At 41.5% G+C, this 23,373-nt stretch overlaps 1 protein-coding gene across 15 annotated transcripts in view; it reads left to right on the top strand.

Annotated features, from left to right (window-relative positions):
• The window catches only part of LOC128700178 (E3 ubiquitin-protein ligase TTC3), a 323,006-nt gene extending 300,290 nt beyond the window's left edge, over positions 1-22,716 (top strand). For all 15 annotated transcript variants that reach the window (XM_070100694.1, XM_070100699.1, XM_070100700.1 and 12 more), the window contains one exon: positions 21,590-22,716. In XM_070100694.1, the coding sequence (XP_069956795.1) occupies positions 21,590-21,995 (406 nt within the window). In that variant the 3' untranslated portion in view covers positions 21,996-22,716. The remainder of the gene's footprint in view (positions 1-21,589) is intronic.
• The last annotated feature ends 657 nt before the right edge of the window (positions 22,717-23,373 follow it).

Raw genomic sequence — 23,373 nt, 5'->3', positions numbered from 1 at the left:
ACATACACGTACAAACGCACTTACATAAATACACCTACATAATTGGTCGCATTCGGAGGTAATCGTTATGCGGGGGTCCACTGTATATATGCTGATCGTCGAACTTGGTTTTGAGAAAATTGGCTTCAAAGTTTTAATTCCACTGGTCTAAAAATTTTGAATGGTTTTGTGCTTCGGTTTACAGGGTGCTGAAAAGGAGCACGACTGTAGTAGTCGATTAGCTAAAGTTTCAAAGGAAATTTATTTAGACATTTATTTACACAAAGGTAGTAGGTTGGTAGACAGCAACCACCCAGGGAGGTACTACCGTCCTGCCAAGTGAGTGTAAAACGAAAGCCTGTGATTGTTATACATGATGGTAGGATTGCTGATGTCTTTTGTCTGTCTCATAAATATGCAAGATTACAGGTACGTCTTGCTACTTCTACTTACACTTAGGTCACACTACACGTACATGTACACATTTATTTATACACACTCATCTGAGTTTTCTTTGATTTTATCTTAATAGTTCTTGGTCTTATTACTTTTCCTTTTATATCCATGGGGAAATGGAATAAGAATCTTTCCTCCGTAAGCCATGCGTGTTGTAAAAGTCAACTAAAATGCCGGGAACAATGGGCTAGTAACCCCTTTTCCTGTAAAGATTACTAAAAAGAATAAGAAGAAGACAATTGTCAAAGTGGGAAGTCTGAATGTGCATGGATGTTGTGCAGATGATAAGAAAGAGATGATTGTGGATGTTATGAATGAGAAGAAGCTGGATGTCCTGGCTTTAAGTGAAAGAAAGCTGAAGGGGGTGGGAGAGTTTCAGTGGAGAGGAATAAATGGGATTAGGTCAGGGGTTTCAAATAGAGTTAGAGCTAAAGAAGGAGTAGCAATAATGTTGAAGGATAAGCTATGGCAGGAAAAGAGGGACTATAAATGTATTAATTCAAGGATTATGTGGAGTAAAATAAAGATTGGATGTGAAAAGTGGGTTATAATAAGCGTGTATGCACCTGGAGAAGAGAGAAGTGTAGAGGAGCGAGAGAGATTTTGGGAAATGTTGAGTGAATGCGTGGGGAGTTTTGAATCAAGTGTGAGAGTAATGGTGGTTGGGGATTTCAATGCTAAAGTGGGTAAAAATGTTATGGAGGGAGTAGTAGGTAAATCTGGGGTGCCAGGGGTAAATGTAAATGGGGAGCCTTTAATTGAGCTATGTGTAGAAAGATATTTGGTAATAAGTAATACATATTTTATGAAAAAGAGGATAAATAAATATACAAGGTATGATGTAGCACGTAATGAAAGTAGTTTATTAGATTATGTATTGGTGGATAAAAGGTTGATGGGTAGGCTCCAGGATGTACATGTTTATAGAGGGGCAACTGATATATCGGATCATTATTTAGTTGTAGCTACAGTTAGAGTAAGAGGTAGATGGGAAAAGAGGAAGGTGGCAACAACAAGTAAGAGGGAGGTGAAAGTGTATAAACTAAGGGAGGAGGAAGTTCAGGTGAGATATAAGCGACTATTGGCAGAAAGGTGGGCTAGTGCAAAGATGAGTAGTGGGGGGGTTGAAGAGGGTTGGAATAGTTTTAAAAATGCAGTATTAGAATGTGGGGCAGAAGTTTGTGGTTATAGGAGGGTGGGGGCAGGAGGAAAGAGGAGTGATTGGTGGAATGATGAAGTAAAGGGTGTGATAAAAGAGAAAAAGGTAGCTTATGAGAGGTTTTTACAAAGCAGAAGTGTTATAAGAAGAGCAGAGTATATGGAGAGTAAAAGAAAGGTAGAGAGAGTGGTGAGAGAGTGCAAAAGGAGAGCAGATGATAGAGTGGGAGAGGCACTGTCAAGAAATTTTAATGAAAATAAGAAAAAATTTTGGAGTGAGTTAAACAAGTTAAGAAAGCCTAGGGAAAGTATGGATTTGTCATTTAAAAACAGAGTAGGGGAGTTAGTAGTTTTGGAGATGGAGGTATTAGGTAGATGGCGAGAATATTTTGAGGAACTTTTAAATGTTAAGGAAGAAACAGAGGCAGTAATTTCATGCACTGGTCAGGGAGGTATACCATCTTTTAGGAGTGACGAAGAGCAGAATGTAAGTGTGGGGGAGGTACGTGAGGCATTACGTAAAATGAAAGGGGGTAAAGCAGCTGGAACTGATGGGATCATGACAGAAATGTTAAAAGCAGGGGGGGATATAGTGTTGGAGTGGTTGGTACTTTTGTTTAATAAATGTATGAAAGAGGGGAAGGTACCTAGGGATTGGCGGAGAGCATGTATAGTCCCTTTATATAAAGGGAAAGGGGACAAAAGAGACTGTAAAAATTATAGAGGAATAAGTTTACTGAGTATATGTTACAAAAAACGCGATTCTAAAAGCTTAGAGATCTCCAGTGAATACTAGAAAGGACTGCCCTTCTAGCATCCAGCCTGTTACTGGGTTTTCGTAACAAGTAGTCAGTATCCTTGTCCAATTATCCATTAAAATTCAGTATGGTTCAATAGTGCTTTAGGATTACAACTGGTAGGCTACTAACTAGAGAAATTAAAATTTAATAAATTTATTAAGTAGTAAGTTGTCTAGAGGTATATTATCAAATTAAATTAAATTACAGCAATCAAAATAAAATCAATCTCTCGAGTTCAATATTATTGTGCTGAAAGCACATATCACATTTATAATTCTTAAGTACCGTCAGGTACATTAACATTTAATAAGATATTACAAATATGTACAAGTGTGTGTATGCGTGTAAGTGCTCTTAAGTAGTTAGCTATGTCTCAAGACTCGAATAAGACTTAAACAAGTGACTGACAAAGTCCTCAAATAAACTGACTTCTTGACCGACTGGCAACCCGAACAGTCTGCTTGAACAACAAAGAATGCTAAGCCCAATAGCAATACAATATCAAGCGACTGCGACACAGAATCAGGAACAAGGAGATATAACGACACTAAGTAGGGACCATCTGCAGATCCTCCACAAGTTACAAAACTCCCATAATACTGAATCTTTGTTCAGCATAGGTAAAACTGTGACTGTGACAATACACAGGAACCAGTACAAAATTAGGTCAGAAGCTATAGCTCGGGACCTGAGATGTTCAGAGTGTCAATGTGACACACAACCTCAGTACATCGTCGAAAATCACTAAGTCTATACAATGTTCTGTGAACAAAGTTCTACAGAACTAACAAGAATAATGAGACAGACAATCTGTCCAACCACCAAGCGAGTCTCCAGCAGACTGTCAGACAGACAAGCTGTCCAACCAGCAAGCGAGTCTCCAGCAGACTGACAATTTCACGAGAGGTGAGGACACCCCCCCCTCGATCACGTGATAGCTACGTGGACAACTGCAGCTCAGAAGCCGGCAGTATAACGAGCGACAAGCGATAATTACAGTAGTTTGACAATCAAGACTAACTGAGCACATTTTATGTACATCCTAACAACATAAGCTAAATAACAATATAACAGTCAAATAATAATATAAAGTCATACATTTACGATTTAGCTATTATCGCAAATATAAGCAATATAAAATTAAATGAAAAGGTAATATACATTACATATATACATAATAATCATTGTAACCCATTCAGGGGTTGCAACACCCCCCCCAACACGACAGAGGGTCGCACTAGGAGTTGCATGAATGTCTTTTACATTATTTCTGGTTACTCATATCAATATTATATAATATAAAAATTATTTAGTCACTCTCGTCCCAAGCACCTCTACAATTTCACAGCGTCCGTCACTAGGATATGCCCCTAGGTACTAGGGCAGTACACAGTATCGTATATCTTCATACTCGTGGTTATATACATCAGTGTAGAGACAGGATAGCGCTGACAAGGAGGGCACGTTGAGGCTCGATCATAGTAGAGGAGACTGCATTCCACTCTTAAGTAGTGGTGGTGGAATGTGAGGCAGTATGAACATCTGAGTATGAAACAGCTTAAGGTGTGTAGTGAGGGGGGGGGTTCTGCGACAGGACAGTGTTGCGTCACGCAGTACATCACCCGCACCACACTACTCACTCAACACTCAGCTTGTCTCCTCCTCACACAACATTACTGTGAATATATAAATATAATAATTAGACATGACATGAGTATATATAGTTAATATGGGCTGGAGGGATTAAGTTACTTTACAGAATTTGAGATAGCAAGTAACAAAAGGTATTTGGGCATAAAATTACGTTAATTTAATGTAACTGATAATTATTAAGGACGAGACAGAGCGTCAGCAATTACATTACAATGACCACTTATGTGTTTTATGCTAATAGAATAAGGTTGGATTCTGAGGGCCCACCTCATGATTCTAGCATTTTTACTTTTCATAGTATTTATATAAGTGAGTGGATTGTGGTCAGAAAAAACGTTAATTTTAAATGGGGAAGTGCCCAAATACACGTCAAAATGTTCCAATGACACCACAAGAGCTAGAGCCTCTTTCTCAATAGTGGCATAATTTTTTTGGTGTCGTTTAAGCTTAGATGAATAGTAACATATAGGATGGAGAATATCAGTGGATGTTGACTGTTGGAGCAGCACAGCACCCACTGCATAGCCACTCGCATCTATATGTAAAAAGAAGGGAAGATTGAAATTAGGACTCTTCAACACAGGAGCAGAGGAAAGCAAGCGCTTCAACCTTTTGAACGAGTCTGAACAATCTCTAGTCCAGGTGAACTGAACTTTGCTACTAGTAAGCTCAGTGAGAGGAGCGGCAATCTGAGAAAAGTTTGGACAGAACCTGCGATAATATCCTGCCATACCCAGGAATCTCTGTACTCCTTTCCTATCCTGTGGCACTGGAAATTCAGAAATTGCACGAACCTTAGCCTCAATAGGAGCAACCTCACCTTGGCCGATACAAAAGCCTAGATAGGTAATCTTGGCTTGACCAAAACTACATTTGGCTAAGTTGACAGTGAAGTTGTAGTGCGCCAGTCTCTCAAACAATGCTCTGAGACGCGTCAAGTGCTGTTCCCACTCGTCACTGTACACCACTAAGTCGTCAAGGTAGGCTTCTACTCCTTCTAAGTTGTGGGTCAACTCGTTCATTATACGTTGGAATGAAGAAGCCGCATTACATAGGCCGAAGGGGGTGACGAGGTAGTTAAACAATCCATCTTGAACAGTAAAAGCAGATATTTCTTGAGCACGTTCAGTAAGCGGGACTTGATAATAGCCTCGTAAGAGATCTAAACGGCTGACAAACTGGGCTCCTGACACACGATCAATAAGGTCGTCAATGCGAGGTAGAGGATAACCATCAGGCAAGGTGACAGAGTTCACTTTCCTGTAATCAGTGCACATCCTGAAACTACCGTCAGGTTTAGGCACTAAAATACAGGGAGATGCCCATGGACTTTTACTGCGTTCAATAAGTCCATGAGACAACAGAAAATCAACCTCTTCTCTCAATGCTTTATGCTTTGTTGGACTCATTCTATATGGTGATTGCTTAATGGGTGATGCTCCCTGTACATCAACGTCATGTACACCCAGAGTACAACGTTTAGGAACATCACCGAACAATTCAGGGAAATGCAAAATCATGTTTTTAACATCAACGGCTTTATCACTCCCAAGGTTACTAAGAAAATCGTCTAGTGATTGTAGAGTCACTGAATTTTCTAAACGAACCTCTATACCTCTAGAGATGTCAGGTAGACTGACGTTTTCTTCCTCTGTCCTAGGAAGAATAGAAGTAGTAGGTAGAGGACTAGCGTAGTATGCCTTGAGCTGGTTAACATGGTACACATGATTAGATTTCTTTTTCCCAGGCGTACGTACCAAATAATTTACGTCGCTAAGCTTTTTCACTACTTCCAGGGGACCATCATACCTGGCTTGTAGAGCATGACCTGGTACTAATTTCCGAGCCATCACCTTATCTCCTGCTTTAAAAGAACGAGAGACAGCACGCTTGTCATAATGTTGCTTCATTCTAGCTTGGGCTGAAACTAGGTTTTTCGAAGCTAGCTCTCTAGCGGCTGTCAAATGTTGTTGCATTAATGAAGGTGAAGTACTCAATGATGGATTTGATTTTCCTGTCCACACGTCTTTTAACACTGCGAGAGGACCACGCACTTGGTGTCCGAATATTAATTCAAACGGACTAAATCCGAGACTTTCTTGTTCACTTTCTCTCATAGCGAACAGAAGAAAAGGTATACTCTCATCCCAGTCTCTAGAAAAATGCTCACAATAAGCTCTCATCATAGACTTCAGTGTCTGATGAAATCTCTCTAGAGCCCCTTGTGACTGTGGATGATAACTGGTTGAAAGTACAGACTTTATTCCTAGGTGGGATAATGCTTCTCGAAAGATCTTAGAAGTGAAATTAGATCCCTGATCTGATTGTATCTCTCGTGGCAATCCAACCTGGGAGAAAAATTTCATCAGCGCTCTCACAATAGCACGAGCATTAATTTTTCTCATAGGAATAGCTTCGGGATAGCGTGTTGCAGCGTCCATAATAGTAAATAAGTATTGGTTTCCTAGTTTGGTTCTAGGCAAAGGACCAACACAATCAATAATAAGACGTGAGAATGGTTCACCATGCACGGTGATAGGAATGAGAGGCGCAGGTGGAGGTGTGTGCGCTGGCTTGCCTGTCACTTGACACACGTGGCAACGTCGCACATGATCAGCTATTGTTTCCTTCATCTTTGGCCAAGTAAAATGTTTTGCCAGTTTACCGAGTGTCTTCTTGACACCCAAATGTCCTCCTATGGGACTATTGTGAGCAAAATCAATGGCTTGTTCACGAAATGTAACTGGTAACACAACTAGATTCTTGACTGTGGTAGAAACACTATCAGCTGACAACTTACATGTATTTTTCTGCATCAGTACACCGTTACTATAATAGTAACAATTATCGAGATCCTTTGCTTCACTCTCAGTAACTGCTATATCTCTCAGTCTTTCCAGTGACTGATCAACAAACTGATCCTTGATTAAATCATCATGAGTTAGAAATTTAACGTCAGTTGTGTCCTGACTAGGTTGATGACCGGGGGGAGTCAGTGTTAATGATCCTGGGCGCAGAGCGTCACTAAACAACATATTCAACCCCAAATCATTGTCATCCACTAACTCAACAGGAGACAAGGATGGTTGTTGTATCTTTGACATAGCTCTAGTAATTGCGCTGAGAGGAAATAAAATAGGTTTCTCTCTACAAGCTTCAATGGCATAATTATCATCAGTGTTATTATCAATCACAAGTGGTTCTTTACATATACCAGCATGAAGGATATCGTTCCCTATCAACAAGTCTACTGACCTGATGGGAAATACACCACTGGATATACCCACTGAAATATAACCAGTATAATAGCTTGTTTCAATATAAACTTTGTGCAGAGGCACTTTTATAACAGCCCCTCCATAGGCTTCTAATAATACATCTATCTTGCAATAGGTATCGTCAGTTATGGGCAGTACATCTTCTCTTAATAACGTGAGATAACTGCCAGTGTCTCTGAAAGAAATTATCTCAGTTAGATGTGATTCGTCAAATCCTACTTTATCTCTCGAAAAGTAAGGACTCATCGCTGAACGAATCTTTTCGTCAGATACACTTTCTGACGCTAGTCATCTATCCTGAGTAACATTATCTAAAACAGTAGGATCAGAGGCATTGCTAGGCTTTTGGAGTCTTTGTTGCTCGGAAGAGGATACGACTTGAGTGGGGGCGCCAGCCGCACAACTGTATCTCGTATCTCTTTCTAACTTATAGCAATACTCTCTAGTATGTCCTTTTCTGTTACAATAGGTACATTTAACTTTCTTCTTCTCGATATCAGATTTCTGTCTAGCCACAGAGACAGATTCAGGATTGTGAGTTTTCCTGGTAAAGGTACGAGAAGTTACAGTAGCAGGTACATCAGGCCGGCAATGAGCAGCTGATTTAGGTTGCCAACTTCTAGGACAATTTTTAGTTACCTTGTTTCTGTGTGTTTTAGTACGTACAAGGTTGTGAGAAATTTCGTAATTGTCTGCTAATGCTGCAGTTTCCAGAATATCCGAGGTAGTATGATCGATCAGATATTCTTGTATGTCAGCAGACATACAGTTGTTAAACTCTTCGTGTAGTAACAACTGAACAAGGCTGTCGTAGTTGGTGCATTTAGCAGCTCTAGTCCATCTCTCAAATGCAACTTTTTTCTCACGAACAAACTCTACACAAGTTTGATCTTGTCTTCGTTGTAACGTACGAAATGCTCTTTGATAACTTACAGGTAACAAATTATACGTCTCTAGAATAGTTTGTTTGACAGCGTCATAACTAATGTACTTGGCAAATGGTAAGGCTGCAGAACACGTTTGAGCTCTTCCCGTCAACGCTGTATGCAGCAATGTTGCCCAGTGCTTACGTGGCCAGTTCATAGCACGTGCCTGGTTCTCAAACACATCAAAATATGTGTCTAAGTCACTTTCAAAAAACTTAGGAACCATGGATGCAGCTTTCTGCACATTAAATGTGTCCTGTGATCTATCAGTCTGTTGTCTTAACAGACGAACATTTTCTCTTTGGAAATCTTCTTCATTCAATTTCCTCTGTGCCTCTATTTGTGCAGTCTGCAACATAAGGAGGCGTTCAAACCTCTCAAACTGTTCCTGAGAGATAGGACCAGTGGGTAATGGAGGAGTAGGGAAATTAACATGGTCTGGACGGTCCTTAGGTCGGACACTTGGTCCAGCCGTCTCTAGAGAGTCTAGATCTGGTCTAGGATAAGTAAATACAGGTGTAGTATACACTGTAATAGTATTAGGCTGTGTCATACTACCAGCTATACTCTGTACTATAGTGTCAGTGAGGCGGGAAGGTGTGAGCGAGAACTGAGCTACACTAGGTTCAGACACGAGGCTCACTTCTGCTCTAGTTGCTCTTTCTTCAACTTCAAATAGAGCCATACTTCCTAATTGTGACACTAGGCTTTCTGAATCTGAATCATAATCAGACATCTCTGTATGAGCAGGAAACAATATATCTTTAATTAATGCTCTGACTGTTTCAGCGGTGTAATTCCTGTTATACGTCACACCGAGATACTTGGCTACTTGCCAACACGTCTGAAGTTTTAATGTACTTAACTCAGACAAAGTCAGAGTATCAATTAACTGTTTCACTATGGCATACATCACAAAAATAATTGTACTACGAGAGAGTGATTATGGGAAACTATAATCCTAATAGGAATTTTAGTGTTGGTTGTCTTAGAGCTAGAACTCATAAACAGTATTTCCATCTCCTTGGATCAAGAGACTCAGTCAAGTACATACATCCACCTGGTATGTTGTACAAGACTAAACTCAAAGTCTTCAGATTAGGAAAGTACTCAAAGTGTTTGATCATAGAGTTACTAGTATGTCAAACTGGACAATTTCTGCAACACCTTGGATCAAGAGCCTCCCGGACAGGCCCCCATTTGTTACAAAAAACGCGATTCTAAAAGCTTAGAGATCTCCAGTGAATACTAGAAAGGACTGCCCTTCTAGCATCCAGCCTGTTACTGGGTTTTCGTAACAAGTAGTCAGTATCCTTGTCCAATTATCCATTAAAATTCAGTATGGTTCAATAGTGCTTTAGGATTACAACTGGTAGGCTACTAACTAGAGAAATTAAAATTTAATAAATTTATTAAGTAGTAAGTTGTCTAGAGGTATATTATCAAATTAAATTAAATTACAGCAATCAAAATAAAATCAATCTCTCGAGTTCAATATTATTGTGCTGAAAGCACATATCACATTTATAATTCTTAAGTACCGTCAGGTACATTAACATTTAATAAGATATTACAAATATGTACAAGTGTGTGTATGCGTGTAAGTGCTCTTAAGTAGTTAGCTATGTCTCAAGACTCGAATAAGACTTAAACAAGTGACTGACAAAGTCCTCAAATAAACTGACTTCTTGACCGACTGGCAACCCGAACAGTCTGCTTGAACAACAAAGAATGCTAAGCCCAATAGCAATACAATATCAAGCGACTGCGACACAGAATCAGGAACAAGGAGATATAACGACACTAAGTAGGGACCATCTGCAGATCCTCCACAAGTTACAAAACTCCCATAATACTGAATCTTTGTTCAGCATAGGTAAAACTGTGACTGTGACAATACACAGGAACCAGTACAAAATTAGGTCAGAAGCTATAGCTCGGGACCTGAGATGTTCAGAGTGTCAATGTGACACACAACCTCAGTACAACGTCGAAAATCACTAAGTCTATACAATGTTCTGTGAACAAAGTTCTACAGAACTAACAAGAATAATGAGACAGACAATCTGTCCAACCACCAAGCGAGTCTCCAGCAGACTGTCAGACAGACAAGCTGTCCAACCAGCAAGCGAGTCTCCAGCAGACTGACAATTTCACGAGAGGTGAGGATACCCCCCCCTCGATCACGTGATAGCTACGTGGACAACTGCAGCTCAGAAGCCGGCAGTATAACGAGCGACAAGCGATAATTACAGTAGTTTGACAATCAAGACTAACTGAGCACATTTTATGTACATCCTAACAACATAAGCTAAATAACAATATAACAGTCAAATAATAATATAAAGTCATACATTTACGATTTAGCTATTATCGCAAATATAAGCAATATAAAATTAAATGAAAAGGTAATATACATTACATATATACATAATAATCATTGTAACCCATTCAGGGGTTGCAACAGTATACCAGGAAAAGTGTACGGTAGGGTTATAATTGAAAGAATTAGTGGTAAGACAGAATGTAGGATTGCGGATGAGCAAGGAGGTTTCAGAGTGGGTAGGGGATGTGTAGATCAAGTGTTTACATTGAAGCATATATGTGAACAGTATTTAGATAAAGGTAGGGAAGTTTTTATTGCATTTATGGATTTAGAAAAGGCATATGATAGTGGATAGAGGAGCAATGTGGCAGATGTTGCAAGTATATGGAATAGGTGGTAAGTTATTAAATGCTGTAAAGAGTTTCTATGAGGATAGTGAGGCCCAGGTTAGGGTGTGTAGAAGAGAGGGAGACTACTTCCCGGTAAAAGTAGGTCTTAGACAGGGATGTGTAATGTCACCATGGTTGTTTAATATATTTATAGATGGGGTTGTAAAGGAAGTAAATGCTAGGGTGTTCGGGAGAGGGGTGGGATTAAATTTTGGGGAATCAAATTCAAAATGGGAGTTGACACAGTTACTTTTTGCTGATGATACTGTGCTTATGGGAGATTCTAAAGAAAAATTGCAAAGGTTAGTGGATGAGTTTGGGAATGTGTGTAAAGGTAGAAAGTTGAAAGTGAACATAGAAAAGAGTAAGGTGATGAGGGTGTCAAATGATTTAGATAAAGAAAAATTGGATATCAAATTGGGGAGGAGGAGTATGGAAGAAGTGAATGTTTTCAGATACTTGGGAGTTGACGTGTCGGCGGATGGATTTATGAAGGATGAGGTTAATCATAGAATTGATGAGGTAAAAAAGGTGTGGTGCGTTGAGGTATATGTGGAGTCAAAAAACGTTATCTATGGAGGCAAAGAGGGGAATGTATGAAAGTATAGTAGTACCAACACTCTTATATGGGTGTGAAGCTTGGGTGGTAAATGCAGCAGCGAGGAGACGGTTGGAGGCAGTGGAGATGTCCTGTTTAAGGGCAATGTGTGATGTAAATATTATGCAGAAAATTCGGAGTGTGGAAATTAGGAAAAGGTGTGGCGTTAATAAAAGTATTAGTCAGAGGGCAGAAGAGGGGTTGTTGAGGTGGTTTGGTCATTTAGAGAGAATGGATCAAAGTAGAATGACATGGAAAGCATATAAATCTATAGGGGAAGGAAGGCGGGGTAGGGGTCGTCCTCGAAAGGGTTGGAGAGAGGGGGTAAAGGAGGTTTTGTGGGCAAGGGGCTTGGACTTCCAGCAAGCGTGTGTGAGCGTGTTAGATAGGAGTGAATGGAGACGAATGGTACTTGGGACCTGACGATCTGTTGGAGTGTGAGCAGGGTAATATTTAGTGAAGGGATTCAGGGAAACCGGTTATTTTCATATAGTCGGACTTGAGTCCTGGAAATGGGAAGTACAATGCCTGCACTTTAAAGGAGGGGTTTGGGATATTGGCAGTTTGGAGGGATATGTTGTGTATCTTTATATGTGTATGCTTCTAAACTGTTGTATTCTGAGCACCTCTGCAAAAACAGTGATAATGTGCGAGTGTGGTGAAAGTGTTGAATGATGATGAAAGTATTTTCTTTTTGAGGATTTTCTTTCTTTTTTTTTGGGTCACCCTGCCTCGGTGGGAGACGGCTGACTTGTTGAAAAAAAAAAAAATTGTATATGCAGTATTCAGCATTAGTAACATACCTGTTTAATGATTTCACTTACATCGATTCAACCTAATGCTTTTTGGGTGTGAAGGGCTCTTGATGACGAGCCCTTAACAGGCATCGTCACCTCCTTGAAGGCTCCTACAGCTGTAGAAGAGGCACTGTTAGTAAAGCTAAGACCATCATTTGTCACTAGTTTCTGTTGCTGCTTTTTATTCTTCACCTTCAAACTTGTACTGCCCCTTTATTCTTCACCTTCAGACTTGTACTGCCCCTTTCTTCCCTTTCCCTTTACTCTCTCCTTTCCTCTTACTATTCCCTCTCAGCTTGACGAGTCCTATTGGCCGAAGTTTGCCCTTACTCCTTTCTCAAGTCAAGGATAAAATTAACCAGCATGAATCAGTGTTTTTACAAACAGTGAATTTGTAACAATTTTAAGCATCATTTTCAAATTCAGTAACCCAAAACTAGTAAAGAATGACTTTATTTACATGCCATTTTGGCTGTAAAGCAGTTTCCTAATGGTAAGGATAAGCAGGGCTGCTGTTTCAAGAGACGGTAATTTTTGTAGGATCATATTGGGGTGTGTACATGAGCACACATCCCATTGTCTACTCTGAAAAATCACATTCACCTAGCAGTAAAATGACACCTAGCATTTTATTGCTAGGTGTCCTCTTCAACGGGGGCTCCTTGTTGTGGTGAAGAGGCTCTTGGTCTGAGGAATTAGACCTGTCGGTCTCCTTCCTCAGACCGAACCTAATTACCCCCCTTCCCTATCCCATCCTCCCCTTTTTCCTTTCCTCCTCCCCACCCCTCCCTTTTGCCCTTCCTCTTTTTGGCCTTTGGGATTTCTCCCACAGGCGCGCTAGTTCCTAGGTAGGGGAAAGGATACCGGGGTCCATCCCATTCCATTGAGGTTCTTGGCGGTGGCGTAGTTTGCCGTGGAATCTGGATCGCCTGGGGATGTCCTGATCCCTCTCCGGTATCCCGGAGTGTAGCTTTGGGTGTCTTTCGGGCGACGGGTGTATCTCTGAAAACCACCTTTCGGATTCCGGGGGTGGTGGCCGAAGGAGGTATGCTTTGTGGCGGATATCCGGCCGCCCTCTCTTTTGTCCACCGAGGAAGCTCGGCAGATGTGAGGTTGCTATCCCGGATTGCTGGTTTACTGGCATGAAGGGTAGGGTATGGCACGGGTTCCATGCTGCATCTGCGCTACTAGCGGTGCTGAGGTCCTCTTGGGCACAGAGGGAGATTTCCGGCCCTTTCATTCCTCCTGGGAACTATTCCTCCCCGCTCCCCCCTTTTATTTATTCTTTTTTTTTTATTTTTATTTTATTTTCTTTCTTTTTTTTTTTTCTTAAAAACAAAAAGCAAAGAAGTAACCTAACCATGGAGAATCCAATCCATGAACCCACTACCCCCGGGCCCCTTCTTGATACCGCACCCCATTCTGACCCTGCCTTGTTTTTAGACCACTCTTCGGACACTGCTGATGCCCCTGTACCTCTTGCTGGTGCTGTTTCCTCAACCGCTTCAGGTACCGGGGCTTCGCCTGACTCCTTTGATTTGTCTGACCTCCGCTTTCCTTTGACTATACTTCCGGCCTCTCCCTCTACGGTACGGCAATTTTTGAATCTCCAGCCCGTTTCACGACGGACCAACTCCAGTCCTACTCCTAAACGCCAACGTCAATCTCCTGATGATGTTCCTTCGTTACCTTCCCATTCTACTCGGAAAAGACCGACACGTCATGCACTCCCTCTCCACGCTCAGTTTCGGACCACACAATGGACTAAATTCTTTACTTTAAGACCGACTTCTTCTTACCTTTCTGACCATAGTATTGGCAAAGCGCTCCTGCGTCATGTTGGTAGAGATATTTCATTTCATGCACTCGAGCGGTACGTGCATCGTCACTGTCCAGAATGCTACCCAAGCTCATGATCTTTCTCTCCTTTTGCATATCGATACTACTCCTATCACTATTGAAAAACATCTTTCTCTCAATTCTTGTAGTGGTACTGTCATTCTGCCCCATCCCATAGTCCAACAAAATTTCCAGTCATGTGGCAATGACATTCTTGAACAGCTGGATCTCCAGGATCTCCCAATCCTCAAAGTAGACACTTATGTCCTTCCTGCCCGTGGGCGGAGGCGTTACCCTTGCAATGTGGCTCGATTAACTTTCGACAGCCGAGAACTCCCGTCCTCTGTTTATGTTGCGGGACATCGGTTCCAAGTTCGCAGCGTGATCCCTACACCGCAACAGTGTAGAAATTGCTGGCGTTTTGGTCACCCAGCGAAATATTGCAGACCTATAGCCGAATGCCCAATCTGTGGTGCTGCCGACCATTCTAATACATCTTGCAGCCAACCTCCATCTTGCCTTAATTGTAATGAAGCTCATCCTTCGTACTCCCGCCGTTGCCAGGTCTACTTAAATGAGCGTGAAATCTGTTGCCTCAAAGAGGCAGAAGGTCTCCCTTATGCTATGGCAGTTACTCATCTCCGCCTCCAAGGAAGACTACCCCGTGTTTCTTATTCTCGTGTTTCCAAACATCCCCCCACTTCTGGGGTCCCATCTTCTGCAGCCTCCTCTGTTGTTACCCCTCCCATAGCCGCTCTGGCATCTAATCCTTTTGCTGTCCTTGGCTCTGACGTCCTGACTACAACTCAGTCTGTTCTCACAACTTCGCATCCTTCCTCATAAGCCCCAGTATCGACAAGACCTCGTACGACACATACCAATCGCCCCTCTACTTCTCAGAAGTCCAAAAAATCCACATTGCTCAAATCTTCTTTGCCCCTTCCTTCCCTTCTTCCACCTCCACACTTTACCTTTCCAGTCTCTGTGCCTAGTTCTTCCCCTCTCTCTGGCCCTATTACAAGTGTGGAGGTTCACCCTCCTCCTCGTACTATGCCTTCCACCCCCGTCCCCTCCCAAGTTTCTCCCTCTTCTGCCACCTCCCAGGTTTCTGCCTCTTCTGTCCCCCCCCCCCCCACACACACACTTCATCTCCAGTCCCCTACACTTTTTCGTCCCCCTCTACTTTGGTACAGTCCATTACTGTCCCTATCTTTACTCACCCTCCTCCTTCTACCTCCAATATGGTCTCCCATACATCTTTGAATTCAGAAACACTTGAAGCCATTTCAGAATATATTGCAGAGACTAAACCTTCAATGGACACTGATTCACCTCCTGTTCCTTCTCTTCCCCCTCCTCCATCTTCACAACTCCATTCTTCGCAACGCTCCGTTCCTTCGCTGCTTGAACGTCTTCCAATGCCACCACACGTTGACTTTTCTAACCCCTCTAGTCCGTAGATGCCCTTCCCTACGGATTCCTGGTATTTTCTTCATTGCCAATCATGGCCTATTTACAGTGGAATATCTGCGGCCTCGGGTAATCGGGGTGAGCTTCAGATGTTGCTTTCCAGGTTTTCCCCTGTTGGTGCTTGCTTACAAGAACCAAAATTACACTCAGCTGTTTTCCAACCTATCTCAGGCTATAATTTATTGTCTTCTTCAGATCCTTTCTCAGATGGGACCTTTAATGAAAGTGCCCTTCTACGCAATGATATTCCGTACTGTCAACTATTTGTCCATACCTCGCTGCATTACACTGCAGCCCGTATCCACTTGAATAAGTGGTTTACAATATGTTCTTTATATCTCTCTCCTTCTCGAGCATTTTCTATCCCAGATTTTGCCTTTCTAGTCTCATCCTTACCACCACCACTTCTGTTACTTGGCAATTTTAACGCCCACCATTTCCTCTGGGGGGGGTCTCATTGTGACTCACGTGGCATCCAGTTGGAGGCTTTTCTCGCCTCTCACCCCCTCCATGTTTTAAATACGGGTACTCCCACCCATTTTGATCCTCGTACTCATACTCTCTCTTGCATCGATCTGTCAGTCTGCTCTTCCTCCACTGCACTAGACTTCACCTGGTCTGTTCTACCGGACTTACATGACAGCGATCATTTTCCAATCATTCTTACTTCTCCTTCATATTCACCACCTTTCCTTAGTCCTCGCTGGCAGTTTGATCGGGCAAATTGGGACCTTCACTCACAACTCACTGCTTTTAGTAAGGTTCCTTCTTCATCCTCCATTGATGAGCTCCTATACCTCTTCTCGACGTCAGTTTATACCGCAGCTTCTCATTCTATACCCCAAACCTCAGGCAGGCATTCTCAGAAGTGCGTGCCTTGGTGGTCTCCTGCTTGTGCTCGTGCAGTACGTTTGAAATGCGCTGCATGGGGCAGGTACCGATACAATAGAACCAATGCGAGACTTCTTGATTTTAAGCAGAAGCGTGCGATCTCTCGCCGTGTCATCCGTGATGCTAAACGCACTTGCTGGCAAGACTATGTTTCCACCATCACCTCTGCTTCTTCTATGAGTGCAGTCTGGAAAAAAGTGAGGAAATTGAGTGGTAAATACTCTACTGACCCGGCTCCCATTCTACGGGTCGCCAGTAATGATGTAGCAAACCCTCTTGACGTTGCCATTGAAATTGGCACTCATGTGGTCCGTATTTCCCGGGGGCTCCATCTATGCCCCTCGTTTCTTTCCTCAAAGTCTGCCAGAGAGTTAGTACCCTTGGACTTTTCTTCTCTCAGAGAAGAACAGTATAATGTGCCTTTTACACATCAGGAACTGGAGGCAACACTCTCAGCTTGCCGATCATCGGCAGCTGGGCCTGACGACGTTCATATTCGTATGTTACATTTACATCAGTCAGCCCTTGTAGTCCTCTTACACCTCTTCAATCTTATTTGGGCACAAGGAGTTCTTCCCCAGCTGTGGAAATCTGCCATTGTTCTCCCTTTCCGCAAGCCGGGTACTACAGGACATGATGCCTCCCACTATCGTCCCATCGCTCTTACTAGTGCAGTTTGCAAAGTGATGGAACATCTGGTAAATCGACGTTTAATGTGGTATTTAGAGACACACAACAGTCTCTCTGCTAGTCAATATGGCTTTCGTAAGGGCCATTCTACCATAGACCCCTTACTATGCTTGGATACGTATGTTCGTAATGCCTTTGCGAACAATCACTCAGTTATTGCCATATTTTTTGACCTTGAGAAGGCATATGACACAACTTGGAGGTATAATATTTTGGCCCAAGCCCACTCCTTAGGCCTCCGAGGCAATCTACCATCCTTCCTTAACCCTTTGAGGGTCGACAGGCCCTCTCCGAAACTCGTTCTCAGGGTCGGCCAAATTTAAAAAAAAAAAAATTATTTTCTCTTATGAAAAGATAGAGAATCTTTTCCCGATCATAAAGACACCAAAAGTTTGAAATTTGATAGAAAACTTACGGAATTATGCTCTCGCAAAGTTAGCGGTCTCGGCGATGTTTACGCATCGGCGATTTTGCCCACTTTGAGCCCCATTTTCGGCCAATTTCACTGTACTAGTCGACAAAAAACATGAATATTTCGCTAGAACTCCATTTTTTCTATCGAATGGATGCAAGAAACCACTCATTTATGAAATTCAACTATCCAGTACAGTGGTCAGAATTTAGCAATTTTGCCAATTTCACACAAATTTCAAAAGATGCCAATTTCGGAATAGGGTCCAGAATAAACAAGAAAGACATTCCTGGCACTAAAATGACATTTCCTCTAGTCATTAGTCATGTCTCAAGTCCCCTCTTATATTCTTTTGCTTTCCACTTTGAATTTTTATTTTCACAAAAAATATAAGATTTACTGTTATGCAGACTACTGCATTAGTGTAAAAAATGGTATAAATATTATTGGTGCACTTGTGAAAGAATATTAGACTCACCAGTTGACGTGTATTGCACGCTTGGCACGATTTGTTTACTTTTGAAGTTTGGTAAAAATCGAACATTTCTGCTACTTTGAGCTCAATTTCAAGGCACCTTTCTTTGTAAAACCAGTCAAAATCATCTCAATTTCTGTAATATGTCTTCCATTCTATAAAATGAGACCAAGAAAACTAGAATACAACAATAAATACCATACGAAAATACACTGCAAAGTAGCTGATTTATTAAAAAAAAATGGTCAAAGTTTTTTTTTTCTCATTATGCACTGTGTGCTGCAGGATTTTTTTTAGACTGTGCACACTGACCACATAGACCCATTCTTTCATATGAAGGCCTACCAGCTTTCTCCCACTAGATTTGAGGCCGCTAGAATTTATGAGTACTAGTACGTCAAAAACCCCTACGCGTAAAACGTACTAGTACGACGAAAACCCTCAAAGGGTTAAGAACTTTTTAACTGACAGACACTTCCGTGTTCGAGTCACTAATGTGCTTTCCCTGGACTTCGTCCAAGCTGAAGGTGTCCCTCAGGGATGTGTTCTGAGCACAACACTTTTTCTCCTTGCTATAAATGATTTGGCCTCTGTTCTTCCACCCAATGTTTGGTCATCACTCTATGTTGATGACTTCGCTATTGCTTGTGCAGGCGCTGACTGTCATCTCATTGCAGTCTCTCTCCAGCATGCGGTCGACCGTGTTTCCACTTGGGCCACCACGCATGGGTTTAAATTTTCCAGTACCAAAACTCGCCAAATTACTTTCACTAGACGCTCTGTCATCTCCGATCATCCTTTGTATCCCTATTGCTCCCGTATCCCAAACGTGATACAGTCAGGTTTCTAGGCCTTCTCTTTGACCGTAGGTTATCCTGGAAACCTCACATTACCTCTCTGAAGGCAACTTGTCACAGCCGGCTAAACCTTCTTAAAACCCTTGCTCATCTTTCATGGGGAGCTGATTGTCCCACATTCCCCTCGTTTTATCAAACTCATTATGGTGACCAGATTTATTCACCGGCCTCTCCTGCTACTCTCTCTAGCCTTAACCCCATCCCTCACCAAGGATTATGTTTATGCCTTGGTGCTTTTCGCTCTTCCCCTGTTGAGAGCCTCTATGCAGAAGCGAATGTTCCATCCTTGTCTGATCGCCGTGATGCCCATTTCCTTTGCTACTATGTACGCTCTCACGATCTCCACAATCCTTCCATTTATAGAATGGTCACCGATATTAGTAGACATTCTTTATTTGTTCGCCGCCCCTGTTTGCTCTGTCCCTTTTCTCTTCGCCTACATTCGCTCTTATCTTCCCTTCAGTTACCACCTTTATATGTTCATGTAGCATCTCACTTTTCCCTACCCCCCTGGGAAGTTCCAGCTGTTTGGGTCTGTTCTTTCTCACTCCCTTGCTCGAAAGCCCAACTGCCTACGGTGGCTTCCCGCTCTCTTTTTCTTGATCACTTCCACTCTCATGCTCATGCCATTGCTGTGTACACAGATGGCTCTAAGTCTTCAGATGGCGTCGGATTCGCAGCAGTGTTTCCGGACAGTGTCGTGCGAGGGCATTTACTATCTTCGGCTAGCATTTTTACTGCTGAATTGTATGCCATTTTTGCAGCACTTATTCATATTGCATCTATGCCTGTGTCATCATTTGTGGTAGTCTCAGACTCCCTTAGTGCTCTACAGGCTATACGAAAATTTGATACATCTCACCCCCTAGTTCTCCGTATCCAACTTTGGCTACGCCGTATCTCTACCAAGCATAAAGATATTGTTTTTTGTTGGGTCCCTGGTCATGTCGACGTATAGGGCAATGAACAGGCAGACACTGCTGCGCGGTCAGCAGTACATGACTTACCAATTTCCTATAGAGGTGTTCCATTTCTGGACTATTTTGCTGCAATAGCTACCCACCTTCACACCCGTTGGCAACAACGTTGGTCAACTCTGCTCGGTAACAAACTTCTTTATATTAAACCGAGCATAGGTTACTGGCCGTCTTCTTGTCATCAGTGCCGAGGTTGGGAGACCACTCTCTCCTGCCTTCGCATTGGCCACACTCGTCTTACTCATGGGTATCTCATGGAGAGGCACCCTGTTCCTCTCTGTGAGCAGTGTCAAGTTCCAGTATCGATTAGCCACATTCTGTTAGACTGCCCTCTCTATCAACGAGCACGCAGAATTTACCTCCAACGTCGTCTTCGTTCTACTACTCTCTCTTTACCTTCCCTTCTTGCTGATGGACCCTCCTTTAATCCTGACTCTCTCATTGACTTCTTGAAAATGACTGATTTACTCCACAAACTCTGATGATGATACCTTTCGCACTCCCCTCAGCCTTTTCTAGCTCAGTCTCTTGCTGCCCTTAACCCTTTCACCATCCACTGCCCCGCTGTTCTCCGTAACCTATTACTCATCCATCTCCCTTTTGCCACCTAATGCCCTCGCTTCCTTCCTGCCCTGCAGCGCTGTATAGCCCTTGTGGCTTAGCGCTTCTTTTTGATTATAATAATAATAATATTGCTAGGTGTCATTTTATTGCTGAATGTTTGGCTATTGTACTTGTAAAATAATGGAATTGTTCTTTTTTGTCTCATCAAAACTGTTAGCATAATACAGCTGTTTAGATTTCTTATAAGTTTTGCAAGTACAGTATTGATGTATAAAGTTTTGCTAGTTATATGCGCATTAATCCTAGTCTTGTATTTTTTTTCATTTTATGCTGTTTATCACTCGATCTGAAGATGCTCTTGGTTAGGTATGAAGTATTTAGTCTCTGCTGTGACCTGTTGTTAAATTCTCTCATGACAGTGAATGTTACTTATTGCTTGAATAAAGTTATTGCTGATGCCTCGTCATTAAACCTAATTAAGATGTGACCAGTTGAAGGGAGGGGGTAAAGGGGGTTTTGTATGTGAGGGGCTTGGACATCCAGCAGGCATGTGTAGAACATGTCAGACTGGAGTGAGGAGAGGCAATATTTTGTGAAGAGATTCAGGGGGAACTGGTTAGCCAGACTTGAATCTGGCATTGGGAAGTACAGTGCTTGCACTGAAGGAGGGATGGGGAAATTTGCAGTTTGGAGGGGCATCTAAACTGTCAATTCTGAGTACCTCTGCGAAGACAGTGGTTGCGTGTGAATGTTGGTAAAAGATTTGAATGATGCGTCACCCTGCCTCGATGGGAGACGGCCGATATTTAAAAAAGAAAAAAAGGTATTACATTAGGAAATGTAAATCAAAACAGTTTTGTAGTATGATGTATAAATAGTAAATGAGTTATAATAGTTTGTGTTACTGATAAACGCTAAATTAATCATTACATTGCAAGTGTTTAATATTCAGTGCCTATACTGTATTTACTTTCATATACTGTAACCTCATATTAGTCTAAGCTAGGCATTAGTTTTGCTAATAAAAATTTAACATACTTTTTCATATTTTCAGGCCTGAAATATGTTCTGCTCTTCGTGAAGTTCGCAATCAGAATAATAATAGCCTGTCAGGAATGAGCACAGAAAAGATTGTAGAACGAGTGAAGCTCCAACTACGTTCTCGCCATGCTGGTTGTGGGCAGGCCACAGTGGCTCCTTGGGCAGGACTCACCCAAGGCCCAGGTGCATCTCCAGGACCTGAATGGAAGGGCCCTGTAAATGAAGAAGGAATGAAGGCAGAAGAGTCATGTTCCATATGCCTGGAAGCTCTTAGTGCTAGCTCTACTGTACCCCTCCAGTGTCAGCATGTATTCCACGAGAAATGCATCAAAGATTGGTTGAAACGACAGTCTAACTGCCCAAACTGCCGTACTTTTGCGCTTATGACTGATGAATACCCCTCTCTTACTCATTCATAAAGTTAGAGGTGTCATGATAAATGTTTCTGACTATCCATAAGGATAACATTCTTCACAAATCATAACGTGCCTTTCATAGAAATGAAAGAAAAACAGTTGCAAAATGAGGGTGATTGTTATTAGTAGAATCAGCTCTTATGAAGCGTCTGCATAGTGCGGTTGTTAGTAAATGGAATTAAGAAAGGATTTTGAATATTGAATAGTGTATAGAAAAGTTGTCATAGTATGTGCTATTCAGTTTTCTAAGGGCTTTTTCAGTTGCATTTACAAAGAATTGCACTACTATATAGGAATTTTAAAAGAGCTGACCTTTTTTTCAAGAGTATTCCAAAGTATTAATTTATATAATTTTGGAGGTTGATTTTTCAAGAATTTATATTTTTTTATTTCAATGGACGTGTGCTATAGATGTCACATAGTTACATTTATATTGTTAAGAGTATGCCTTACAATTACAATTAACAAATGCCACGTTTGGGTACAGCTTAATTTTAGTGTAATCTTTCAGAAGATTAATTCTTAAAGTATTTCAGTAAGTACCTATGTTAAAAAGTGGAAATTACATAGCTAATGTGCCTTAGCCAATCATAACTAGAGTTTTAATATATTTTTCTATAAGTACCCATTTTAGGATTGTATTAGTTTTATCAATACAAATTACATAATACAGTACTAATTATACAAGAAAAACTTCTTTAAGTTAAATAAAAATTTAAATTGATACTATTTTTATTTATACCTGTAAACCAAGAATATTTTGTGTAAGTTAATACAGACTTCCCACCCAGTATTTCACCATCAATATTGGCACTTTGATGCTGGTGAAGAGCTCTTGATAAAAAAAATTAAGAGCTATACTCCACTTCCAGGACTCAAACATAATTGCCTATCATTTCCCAGCTGCTATATATGGATTTAAGTGATTCCCATGAATATAATACTGTAATTAGTAGCCCCTGCTATATAACCATTAGGTACTGAAGTTGACACTGCACTTAGAAAGTCAAGCTATTCTGTAGGCATTACATTTTCCTTATGGATTTAGAACTTCCAAATTAGGTTTGTAAATTTTACAGCCTTCAAGGAAGATTCCTTTCTCAGTACAAAGTTTAGCATGTATTAATGGGATCAAAGAAGGCATTTCTACAAGTTATTGTATCTGGCCCTTCAGGGGAGGTACTTTGATCTAAAGATTTAGAGCTACCCTTTTCCTTGGATCAAATCTGCTTCCAATTCCCCAAGGTGCTTTTTGAGCTTCCTTGCCTTCCCTCCCTGTAAAATAAAATAAAAAATAGTCTGAGATATTTAATGTACAGGAGAATAAAATTAATAAAGTAGTTGGAAAAATTCACTATTACTTACAATTTGGAGAAGGAAC

This window comes from Cherax quadricarinatus, chromosome 74 (assembly GCF_038502225.1).
Source record: "Cherax quadricarinatus isolate ZL_2023a chromosome 74, ASM3850222v1, whole genome shotgun sequence".
Classification (NCBI taxonomy): domain Eukaryota; kingdom Metazoa; phylum Arthropoda; class Malacostraca; order Decapoda; family Parastacidae; genus Cherax; species Cherax quadricarinatus.
The sequence above is the reverse complement of the archived record's forward strand: the minus strand, read 5'-3'. Positions and strand labels throughout refer to the sequence as shown.